Source organism: Mesocricetus auratus, unplaced genomic scaffold (genome assembly GCF_017639785.1).
Source record: "Mesocricetus auratus isolate SY011 unplaced genomic scaffold, BCM_Maur_2.0 Super-Scaffold_100037, whole genome shotgun sequence".
Lineage (NCBI taxonomy): Eukaryota > Metazoa > Chordata > Mammalia > Rodentia > Cricetidae > Mesocricetus > Mesocricetus auratus.
In genome coordinates this window covers 11,352,583-11,365,220 of record NW_024429215.1, presented here as the reverse complement: position 1 = coordinate 11,365,220, position 12,638 = coordinate 11,352,583, and the positions used below count along the sequence as shown (strand labels likewise).

The window sequence follows — 12,638 nt, the reverse complement described above, 5'->3', positions numbered from 1 at the left end:
CTATTTGCTACAATTTATATGTGAGATGGATTTCACAAGGAAGTAGGGACTCAGGTCCACTAAATAGGCAAAGGAGGGCGGTCTCTTAAAGGGGTGAATTAAATAATAGCAGATAGGAATTTATATTTGCCTGAGGATGGCTCACAGCATGCTCCCCTTGCTGACTTGTTTATTCCTCTCTAGGTGGTCTCAGGGCATTTGATACTGTAGACATTCTTGCCTAGACAGCTCAGTGTGGGGCGGTTTTCTTTTTCCTATGTAAAACTCTTGGCTGGGGTTGGGGATGGTGCTTATGAGGTAGAGGCATAATGATCACTAGCTCAGCCTGAGATAGAGACATTTCCTCTTAAATATTAAAAAAATAAATTGTAGAGGTGTGTGCCTCTGTATGTCTGTGTGCGTGCATGCGTGTTTGTGTGTGTGTGGGGTCTGTGTATTATAACTGAAAACACTCACTCAAACAATGGAAACAAAATGAAAGTAAATCTAGCAGTGTAGAAGGACCAGAGGCACAGGGGAGGCTGGACTGCAATTTGCATGCTGAACAAGAGTGACTCTTTCAACTGCCTGTCTAGAAAGCAGAACTTCAGGACCCCTTCCATGGAGCCTGAGGCAGCAACAAGAGAAGCCATTTCCCCATCAGTCAGGAAGAGAAACAGGCAGCTACAATCTCATCCCCAACTGGGGCCCTTACGAAAGACCCCGGAATTTCTGGTAAACACAAAACAAGGCTTCTTCAGCTCCTGCACAGGCTCCTGTTTCTCCAGATGGTATGTAACGGCCCAAATGGATGGAGGGCTGAGGGTGGTAGAAAGCACTCCCGATGAGGTAGCTGATATTGACACGGGATACTTCAAATCCATCTGACCTTACACTGAGTATTGGGGTTAGCGACTGATTTTAAAGCACAGAGCTAGGGCCTCTTTTGTGGTAAGCACATGTATTCTACGGTATTCGTATCCCCTCCAGAACACATCGGAAGACAGAAAAAGCTGACTCCCAGCTGAGCATTTAAGATCTTAGTAAAGTGTGTTCAAGCTGTTGCTCTTTTTTCTCACACCAGAACTCTAAAAACGAAATACTCTTTGTGCTCTTGTGACAGAAAATAAAAAATAAGAACATATAGATTTAAATAAAGAGAAAAGAAAATCCCCCACAAATCGGGTAGTACAAGACATAAGTCGTCCCAAGTACACTTGTGCGAATGTTATATAATCCTGGGCCAGGTCTATATAGGGGACTCCAGAACAGTTAGGGTTACAAAGAGAGACACTGAATCAGATTAAAAAATGATAAACAGACTACTTTCCCCACTGAATCAAAGATGAATACTTTGTGGATTGTTTGTTGTTGTTGTTGTTTGTTTTTATTTTTTATTTTGAGACATGGTTTCTCTGTATTCTTTTGGAGGCTGTCTTGGATCTTGCTCTGTAGACCAGGTTGGCTTCCAACTCACAGAGATTTGCCTGCCTCAGCTCCCGAGTGCTGGGATTATAGGTGTGTGCAACAAACAGCCAGCTTTCAAAGATGAATCCAATCTCAGTTCCAGCTCTTTATATCTGAAGATTACATGGAAAAAAACACATCCTAGCAAAGCATAGTAAGTCACTCTAGTGAAAGGGACAGTACCACAGTGAGAGGTAATGTCAAGATAGAGTGGCATTTATGTCCCAAAACATCTGATCCTGTGTTCTCACATATAGCTCAATCCAAATTTGTTAATGTTTCCTAATTCCAAAGATTTTTGTATCTCAAATGCTATGGTGAACAAGTTAAAATCCTTGGCAGTGGATTGAGATAGAGAGAAAGAATTTCCCAGGAGGTCTCTGAAGCACAGCACAGAAAAGACAGAGACTGAACAGATATCATCTCTGTAGGAAGAGAGTGGCTTATACTTTATTGGGAAAAACATGATGTTTGGTAGATATGATGTGAGTACTAGTCTGTGGATAAATAAAAATGTTGTGGCCCGATAGTGTGTGTGTGTGTGTGTGTGTGTGTGTGTGTGTGCTTGCTTGCTTCCTTTTGCAGAAGGGTGTCTTGTAGCCTAGTCTGCTCACAAACTCACTAAGTATAGACCTGCACTACAATCCTATGGCTTCTATCTCCACTTTTCTGGGGTTCCATATCTGCCTCAGTATTTCAGAAATCATTGCTGCCCAGTGATTTAATGTGGCTTGTCGTTCACTTCTAGTACTTTTCTCCCACAATTGTTCTATGGAACTTTATAATGGGGGAATTTGATCAAACTCAAAATCTGAGGATTAGCCACAATAACTTCATGATTGCTGGGGACACAGGAAACCCTGAGCTCCTGCACAGCTCAGTGTATTATTCTGGTTAGTCTCACTATCCTCACCACCAGATTATTCTCCCTGTTGAGTCATATATTTTTCCACTTTACGTATAATCTTTATTCTGTTTTATGGATGTAAAAACTAGGATCAGGTATTTACTGAGAACTCTCAGTTGATTTTTGACTTTAATCATCCCTTCTCTTTTTAATTTATAGCTTTTACACATCCAACAACTGTTTCAACAGACCTTCAAGTCACACAACAGATAATTGCCTGACAAAGTTGCTTCTTTATGAGGATCCTCACCAGAATGGCTTCACAGCTCAGAGAAAATTTTCAAACGGAGTCACCAGTAAATGAGCTTGAACTAGACAATCTAGAGATTATTCCAAACCAGGTTTCTCCTGTGCAGTGGGAAGGAAACGTATCTAACTCCTCTATTGCTCAGCTCAACATTCCCCCAAATAACAATGGCTCCTGTGCAAAGCAGGAGCTTCAAACTCTCTGGGAGATGTTCACGTCCTGGTTGCAGCCAGAAAAGCAGAGCAAGGAGCAGATGATTTCTCAATTGGTCGTGGAGCAATTTCTCAAAACGGGGCGCTGCAAGAACACGTTTGCCATTAAAGAGAAGTGGGAATCAAGTGGCAGAAACATGACGAGATTCATGGAGGGTCTGACTGATGAGTGCTTGAAGCCTCCTGTCATGGTGAGTACCTGGGGTGAGAGACGAATGAGTTGGGAGGAGACTGTCATTACCTTTGGGAATAAATAAGAAGAAGTTGTCATTAGTGAGATTATTTAAATTTTATTTCTGTCATTTTATTCATTTATTTTTATTAGTGAAAGTGCTCACTCATTACAAAGTTGTTGCAAAGAGAATATCCAGTGCTCTAAATTATCATCAATAAAGCAGAAACAAGTGTATCAATTGTTTGACAGTCATATTTAAATTTAATATAAATTAAGATAGAGATTGAAGGGCTTACATTTGTACAGAGTCCTTGTGGCTTTACAGAAGATGCTGTGGCTATGTGGGTTGGCTCAGAGAGGTGCGCAAATTGTATGAATCTTGACAATTGAGTTGGAAATCTGGCTAAAAAATTGACACCTAGAACTTGGCCATGATACCTGGATGTGGGAAGAAGAAACTGGGGAATGAAGTGGATACTTGGCTTTTCAAGATATTTATTCCATGTCAGAAGATACCTGTCTAAATTACTGGGGTGACCCAATGGCAGAGTAGGATTTCTTTCTTTTTCCCTCCCTCCCTCCCTACCTCCCTTTCACATTCCCTTCCTTCCTTCTCTCCTTCCTTCCTTCCTTCCTTCCTTCCTTCCTTCCTTCCCTCCTTCCTGTTTTTTTTTGTTTGTTTTTTATAGACAGGATTTCCAAAATGCTATGTAGCTTGTCCTGGAACTAGTTCTGTAGACCAGGCTGACCTTGAACTCAATCTGAGGCGTGATTTCATATTGTTGCCCTCGTTGGCCCACTATTCTGAAGTGCTGGATTGAAGATGTCAATAACTAAACACTGCTGTTTGTTTGAATTTATTACTCTGTAACCAGGTTCACGTTTCACAGTTTGTTTTATTCTTCAGTGTGTCACACCTGAACTTTGTTTTTAATTGAGAATTTTATGATTGTAACTGAATTCCAAGTAAACTGATGCCCGAATGATGAGTCATGTTCCTAAGAGCAGAGACAAATTGCAGTTTGTGGAATTAATGTATATGTTAGTCTAATTCATACAGGCATTAGTTTTGTTAAATACTCAATAATAAATCAATGACAAACAACAATTTAAAGCTTTCTTTTAAAGGGCATCTTTGGTAAAGTATGGCTCTCTAGGGCTAGTAGTCAATGGGACAGACAACAAATTATACCTACTGCAAATGATGCCCAGTGAACACAGCAAAGTGAAATGACAGGTAGATAGTGAGAGAACACTGACAGAATAATGGGTGGATGATAGGGGATCAGAAAGCCTCAGAGATCTGAGAATGACAATGGTTAAGAACATGAGGCTCAAAGACAGAAATAGCAATTGCCAATCTGAGGCTAGGATGCCAAAATGGCAGGTACTCCAGAATTACAGTTGAGTTTCTGAGGATTCCAGATAGAAATTAACATTTACCTCTTGTTAATCCCACTGAACAAGAATAAAGATCATTACCCATAGGTTTGATTTTTTTTGTCAAATTCAGCAAGCTTTATACTCTGTTACATGGGTCTACACCCCAGAAAATAGCTTTGAGAAAAATAGCAGTAAATACAGGAGAGAAAGGGTGGGTTTCGATAGCTTAACAAACATTAAGACTAGGGGAAACCCAGGGATTGGGGGACTTTTTGGTTTACATAGAAATTTGACAGAACATTTCAAAATGATTTGCCAGAACATCTTCTCAGGAAGGAGGTCAGGATATGGCCACAGTATAGGCTGCAGAACATGCAAAATTTCAGAAAATGTGTCAAGACATACTTCAATTTAAATTTTACTGACAACAGCTATGAAGTTCTTTTTGACATTATAATTCCATGGTATCTAATCTTAAGATGGAATCAGGCCAGCCTATCATTGATCACAGGGTGGAGTCTAAAGCAGCAGCTCTGTTGGAGTAGCATTGCCATGAACCAGACAATGCGCGTGGATATCCCAAGGTTCCTGGGGGCAAGTGAATGATTGAAAAGAGTTACAAATTGATGAGAAACTGTGAAATTCCAGGCATAGAGACATTTTTTAAAAGAGACAAACTTTATCAGAACAGGCAGATAAATACAATCAAGGGAATAAGAGGATCTCCAGAAATGAGAGACCACGTAGGGAATTTTACACTTTCCTTGAGACACTCCCACTCTTTCTGATTGGTCCTAAGTTGCACTGTATTCTTTTACCCAAGACATTTATTTGGTATTATTTGAAAATGTTTTTTTGAGTTATAGGGTTGGGGAAAATCCCTGGAAAAATTATCACCTGTTCTTAAAGGGGCCATTCCCTGTTTGAAGTTTGGCCTAATTTCATCTGATCCTCCTTCAATGCACTGAACAGTTGAGGAAAATATTCTGACCAAAACTCTAGGAACATAATTTTGTTACTGCCCTAGAGACAGTGACTCAACACTTGCAAACACAGTGAGAATAGTGACTTCAGGGAACAGAACCTGTAGATGCCAAGATAACATCAATAGAAATGAGGGACACACATATGAGCTAACCCATAGTCCAGGGATTCCATGCAATCAACTGAGGGCAGGTTTTCTCTCATCCACAGATTCATTGTTAATGGTCATCTGGCTTTGTTTCCAGGTTCATGTCTCCATGCAGGGACAGGAAGCCCTCTTTCCTGAGAACATGTCCTTAAAAGAAGTCATCAAGCTTTTGAAAGAACAGCAATCATTAAAAACTGCAAAACAGCAGAATGTAACAACACCCTTGCAGTTCCCACAAGACAATTTATTGGCAACAGGTGAGCAGGGAAACTGGACAGATAATGGATTTTGTAAGATGATGTTCTTTGCTGGAAACAGTTTCATATACTCTTTTATTTCCACAGGTTATGAAAACAGTGAAGATGGCCAAAACATGTTCTTGAAAGGTCATGAAACAAACAGTGTTTTTAGTAGTCCTGAAAATGTGATGTACTCCCAACTCATTATTCAGACTGGGAAGTATCCTCAGCCTGAAGAGGCAGGTGTTTCTTATGGAGTTCCTCTGGATCTCAGCAGAGCAAGTGAAGGCAGCTCCCTGTACCAGGCAGAGTCCCTTAGGGCTCCTTCCTATGAACATATCACTATGGTTGTGCAGCCAGTGTATCTCTCCTGCACATACAAGTCTGAAGACACTGAAGATGGCCACTACATTAACTTGACCACAACTAATGTAAATTGTGGTGTTAGCAATCTCAAAAATCAGAGAGATTCCCTTCTCATAATTCAGAGAGGGCAGAATCCTGAGCCTGAACAGAGAGGTGTTTCTTACGGAGTTCTCGGGGATTCTGCAAGAGCAATTTGGGGCACATCCAGGTCCCAGGCAATGTCCCTAACAACCCATTCTTCTGGACATATATCTAGGGAAATACCAGGGTACCTCTCTAGGCCAGAGCAGCCCACCTCTGAGCCTGTTCCTCTTTGGAAGTGTCATAAGGGAATTTTTATATGTGAGGGTCACCAAGAAAAACTCCAGAAGGAACTCAAGCCATACAAATGTGAGGAATGTCCCAGGACCTTCGGATATCCCTGTAACCTCTCAGTCCACCAGAAAAGTCACACGGTGGAGAAGTCATTCTTCTCTACCCATGGTCACACAGGTTTCTATGAAAGCGCAGACCTCTGTGTTCCTGAGGCCATACCCAAGCCAGAGAAGCCTTTCACATGCAGCATATGTGGAAAGTCTTTCAACCACAAGACCAATCTGCAGGCTCATGAGAGGATTCACACAGGAGAGAAGCCCTATACCTGCTCCCTGTGTAACAGTCAGTTCCGTCAGTCATCCACCTACAACCGTCACCTGAGGAATTACCACAAAAGAGACTGAACTGTTTACCTTCCTCAGCAGAGGTTTGCTGATTTACAGCCTGAGTGTGTCATCTGCACATGAAGAAGCGTGTAGTTTTTAAGGAACATTTAACCAGAGAAGATTTATCACCTTGTGGATTGTTCCTTCTTTCTGTTCTCCCATGCCATGGGCATATGAGTGTAAAGGAGATGATTCAAATGTTAGTTTGTTTTCTGACGTTTGCCAAATGCCTAAAAGTAACTGGTGTTTTATTTCCAAATACTAAATAAATGTTTATGCTTCTGTGTTCCTTCTGTGTGTTGTTTCTGGTGTGCCTTTGTGTGGTGTGTTTTCCTGGGTCACTCTATTATTACACAATTTGTGACAATGCTTCTCTTACTAATTATACCCCATGTGAGGTAAAGACGTCAATATCATAGAGAAAGAGAACCCCTCACACACACCTGCAAGGCTAGGGCTTCCTCCCTGATCCTGTTTAGGGACAAACCACATCCAAACACAGGTTTTCACAGTGAGAACCTTTATTGAATGGAAAGAATAGACAAAGTGACTGCTTTCTTACTGTGCCAGAAAATAGCAGCAAATGGACTTTTTTGGAGAAGAAGGGAAGGTCTTTGATATAATGGGCTAGCATGTGATGGCAAAGGTTATACTGGATTAGGGGGAAAGAGGTCAGATGTTTCTTTCCCAAAGAGAGACAAAGAACTGCCTTTGGATAGAGAGAAGACAGCTGTGACCCATAGGAAAATGACAGTTTATTTAGGTTCAAGGGGAATCCCTATTAGAATAAGATATTTAATTTTGATTGGGCATGATATTTAGGTGAGCCCAAGGGGCTTTTGATTCTTGGACAGTGATTCATTGATAGCTGAGCCTTGATAGTCTGCCTCAGGAGGAAGAAGTGGCCAAATAAGTGCATAAATCTTGGTGGCTAGCTTTAGGAAGGTAATGTAATGGTTTTTAGCAAGACAGAGGGAATGGGGGATAAAGGTGAGGCCTGCCAGAGTCATGTGCTTCAGTGGCCTAGTGACCCTCCAAACCTCTTAGCTAGTAGTTATGATGGATTTCCCTTCTACTGGACTTGCCTTTCAAACAAAACCATTTTATATGTGTGCTTCTGTGAATATGTGTGTCATGAGTGAACACGCCCTTATATGTCAGTAGGACCATGAGGTAACCCTACTTTTACTTATGCTAAATTGTTTGCATTAGAGCTTGTTTGCTAGGGGATGTAATCTCACTTTCTAGCAGTGATTTGCAATCCCTCATTGTATTTCCTTAATTCTTGGTCATGTTCATCCTCTGTTTCTGCTGGCACTCACAAGCATTTTCCCCATGCACACATGTGAAAATAATTGATTACTAAATAAAACATTAAATAACATGAATAAAAAGGAAACTTAAATATTTCTTACATATTTCTAAAATTTAACAACTCATTCTAAATAAAATTGTCAAATATTTTCTGTTGTTTATCTGAGTGAATTTCAAATTTGGCTGGTTAAACTCAGAAATTATTTCATGATTTGAAAATTCTTTGAAAAATTATCTCAAATCATAGGGTTCAGCCAGAACCAATGAAAATAATCTTTTTTAATTTCTCTTTTTCTATCTTCATCATCATTGCCATAACCATTGTTATTTTGTTATTTTTTTTCCTTATACAGGCTTTCTCTTTGCATAGCCCTAGATATCCCATGTTAACCTTAATTTCATAGATCTGACTGCCTCTGCTTCTTTAGTCCGAGGATCAAAGGCTTGTTTCACTACATCCTGGGAAAACATTAAACTTTATTAAGTGTATCCAATAATTTTCATTGAAATAATAGAGAATGCTTCTGTTATTAAAAGTGATTTTTATGGATTATTTGGGAATCTCACATCATGTACAGCATTTGTGCACAATTCCAATTCTTCCCTTTCTGCCCCTCTCCCCAGTGACCCTCCAGCACAGTCCTAAAAATAAAAACAACAAAAACCAAGTTCATTCTGTGTTGTCTATACACACTGGAACATGGTGAAATTCCTAGAGGTCAAACCCTGAATAGAGGATGAGTCTTTCTCTCACTCCATCCATGCCAGAATCTATGAAGTGGGAGAGTCCTGGGGTGGTTAAAGCAGCGAATGCCAAATCTCCCCTACCTACACTAACACTTGCTGTTGTGGCCAGTGAGATGTGGGTCTAAGTCTTCCACAAGAGATGGGACTGAGAATATCTACTTCTATAAAGACCAAACTTTCAGGCATCAGTGAGACAGCTAAGCAAATATATGAAAATTATGATTATTTTATTTAAGCTACCTATGAAATAATTTTTAGGTTCTGTTGACATTATCAATTTATTTACTTATTAAATATGTTTGAATATGGCTTTTGCAACCTTGGCAATGGAAATTTTCCTCTCCTTCCAGACTTCAGTGGTTAGGCTTGGCAATTATTCTAAGCTATTTTGTTGTGCTGGTTTGTTATTCATTAGAAGCATTGAATCCCAAAAGACCTGACTTTAGTCAACTGCTTGTTTCTCATCTGAAGAGGAATTCCACAGACAATGTCAGATTTTTTTTATTTAAGTACATCCTGGATGACATTGAACAACAATATTACTGTATATTTACCACATAAATATCAAGGGCAAGAGTGCCATGTTCCATTTACAAGAAAAATATGACTTGAAAGTTATTTGTGGTAGTGCTTGTGGTTTGTTTCTGCTATTGTTGCAACTCTATTGTATATACTATTATAGTGCTTCATGATGGACTGTGTCTGGGTATCATGGCCTGCTCCAGTGTCTCCATGGTGATTGTACTCTATAGGCATAAGAGCCACTTCAATTGTATTCAGTGCTTAGCAATTCCTGAATGTCTCACCTGAGGTCAAAGCCACACAAACAATTCTCATCCAGTTGTCCACTTTTGTCATCTCTTACTCAGTCTCTTCCATTCTGGTCATCTATAAAATATTTACCAAAGTTCCAATACTAGTGTGAGTAGGCATATTTTTATTCCTAGAAATATACTGTCCCATAGATTGCTCTCTTTCTTCTCATAAGTCGTATGTAGAGTGATCACTAGTAATATATCACATCAGGTTTGTTACAGAATTTACTATCTAATAATGATCAAAGTGTAAAATTATACAAATTATTATGTAACATTAGGCACAGTATACGTGAACATTAGAAAATACTTCTTGGAAAGAGAAAGTGTGGCAAGGGAATTGAAGCTGGGGGTTGACAACTTTAGAGGAGGCACCCAGTGTGAGAAGTTCTGAGAGGAGCCAGGACTTTGTAAGAGGTACTAGCAATGTTACAAGGTTCTGGCACCTAGCATCCACTTTGATGTTATTAGACACCTCCGTGAGCCATTTGTCTTGAGTGTCTTTGGGACCATACACTTTAGAGATCCTGAAAAATCTAGCATGTTTTGTGATAGGGAAACTCTCTCCAGAGACAAGGTCATGACACTTGTTTACTCTAATGGTAATGAAGCTCTGTTCCCTCTGCAGGACTCTCTGCTACACCCTTGGTATTCTTTTTTTTTTTTTTTAACTTTTTTTATTTTAATTTTAAATAGCTTGTTTTACATGTCAATCCCAGTTCCCTCTCCATCCCCTCCTCCCGCAACCCCCACCAACACCCCCCCCAGCCTCCCACCTTATTGCCATTTCCTTCCACATAGGGGATATCTAGAGTCTGTCATTTCACTCAGGGTAGGGTCCAGGCACTCTAAGAGTCCAGGCTGAGAGAGCATCCCTCTTTGTGCTATGGACACACAATGTCTGTTTGTATTCCAGGGATAAACACTGATACACTGCTCAGGGCCCCATAGGTTGCCCAGGCCTCCTCACTGACACTCACATTCGGGGGTCCAGATCAGTCCCATGCTGGCCTCCCCGCTGTCGGTCTGGGGTCCAAGAGCTCTCCCCTGTTCAGATCAGCTGTCTCTGCTGGTTTTGCCAGCCCACTCTTTGCCAATTTGCTCATCGTTCCTTTCTGTCACTGGATTCCTTGGGTTCAGTTCAATGTTTAACTGTGGGTGTTTGCCTCTGCTTCCATTAGTCACTGGATGAAGGCTCCAGGATGGTTATAGACATCAAGTTCACTATCAGGAATGGGCATTCGAGGTGTTCTCTCCACTATTGCTTAGCTTGCCAATTGGTGTCATCCCTTTAGATAACTGGTGCCTGATCTGTCTTCTAACCTATGATTCTATCTTCCCCCTATTTTACCCCCCATTCAACCTTCCAGCTGCCCCATTACCTACTCTCTCTTCCCCTCTCCCCCTCTTCTTCCCAGTTACCACTCCCCCCCACCCCTAGACTTGTTCCCCATCTGTTCAGAGGATCTTGCCTCATTCCTCTTTTCTTGGGTACTATGCATGTCTTTTAGGTTCTTTCCTGTTTCCCAGAATGTCTATCAGTGGAAGTGCAGACTGGGACTATCCTGATCTATGTCTAAAATCCATATATGAGTGTGTACATACCATGTTTGTCTTTTTGCGACTGGGTTACCTCACTCAGGATGGTTTCTTCCAGTGCTATCCATTTACCTGGGAATTTCAAGATTTCATTGTTTTTTTTTTCTGCTAAGTAATACTCCATTGTGTAAATATACCACATTTTCTCTATCCCCACTTCAGTTGAGGGGCATCTAGGTTGCTTACAGGTTCTGCCTATTACAAATAATGCTGCTATGAACATAGTGGAACAGATGCCCTTGTTGTATGAATTTGCCTCTTTTGGATACATGTCTAAGAGTGGAATGGCTGGGTCTTGTGGTAGATTGATTCCCATTTTCCTGAGGAATCTCAATACTGCTTTCCAAAGTGGCTATTCCAGTTGGCACTCCCACCAGCAGTGGAGGAGTGTTCCCCTCTCTCCATAACCTCTTCAGCATAAATTGTCTTTGGTGTTTTTGATTCTAGCCATTCTGACAGGAGTAAGATGGTATCTCAGTGTTGTTTTGATTTGCATTTCCCTGATGGTTAAGGATGTTGAGCACTTTCTTAAGTGTCTCTTGGCCATTTTAGCCTCCTCTACTGAGAATTCTCCATTTAGATCTGTACCCCACCTTTTAATTGGATCATTTGGTGTTTTGGAGACTTGCTTCATGAGTTCTTTGTAAATTTTGGAGATTAGCCCTCTGTCAGATGTAGGGTTAGTGAATATCTTTTCCCATTCTGTGGACTGCCTTTTTGTCTTGTTGACTGTGTCCTTTGCCTTACAGAAGCTTTTTAGTTTCAGGAGGTCCCATTTGTTAATTGTCAATCTCAGAGTTTCTGCCACTGGTGTTATGTTCACGAAGTGGTCTCCTTTACCAACTCGTTGAAGAGTATCTCCCACTTTCTCTTCTAAAAGTTTCAGTGTGGCTGGATATATGCTGAGATCTTTGATCCATTTGGACTTACGTTTTGCACAAGATGATAAACATGGATCTATCTGCACTCTTCTGCATACCAGTACCCACTTATGCCAGCACCATTTGTTGTAGATGCGTTCTGTTTTCCATTGTATAGTTTTAGCTTCTTTGTCAAAAATCATGTGTTCATGGGTGTGTGAGTTAAAATCAGGGTTTTCAATTCGGTTCCATTGGTCTACCTGACTATTTTTGTGCCAATACCAAGCTGTTTTCAGGACTATAGCTCTATAATAGAGCTTGAAGTCAGGTATGGTGGTGCCTCCTGAAGTTCCTTTATTGTATAGGGTTGTTTTGGCTATCCTGGGCCTTTAGTTGTTCCATATAAAGTTGATTAATGTTCTTTCCAGGTCCTTGAAGAATTGTGATGGAATTTTGATAGGGATTGCATTGAATCTGTAGACTGCTTTTGGCAAG

At 40.6% G+C, this 12,638-nt stretch overlaps 1 protein-coding gene across 1 annotated transcript; it reads left to right on the top strand.

Moving 5' to 3' along the window:
* The first annotated feature begins 2,607 nt into the window (after positions 1 to 2,607).
* LOC121135322 (zinc finger and SCAN domain containing protein 4D-like) lies at positions 2,608 to 7,082 on the top strand. The gene is made up of 3 exons (XM_040733848.1): positions 2,608 to 3,003; positions 5,600 to 5,759; positions 5,847 to 7,082. Exons 1-3 carry the CDS (start codon positions 2,608 to 2,610, stop codon positions 6,824 to 6,826), a joined length of 1,536 nt encoding a protein of 511 aa, XP_040589782.1. The 3' UTR covers positions 6,827 to 7,082.
* The last annotated feature ends 5,556 nt before the right edge of the window (positions 7,083 to 12,638 follow it).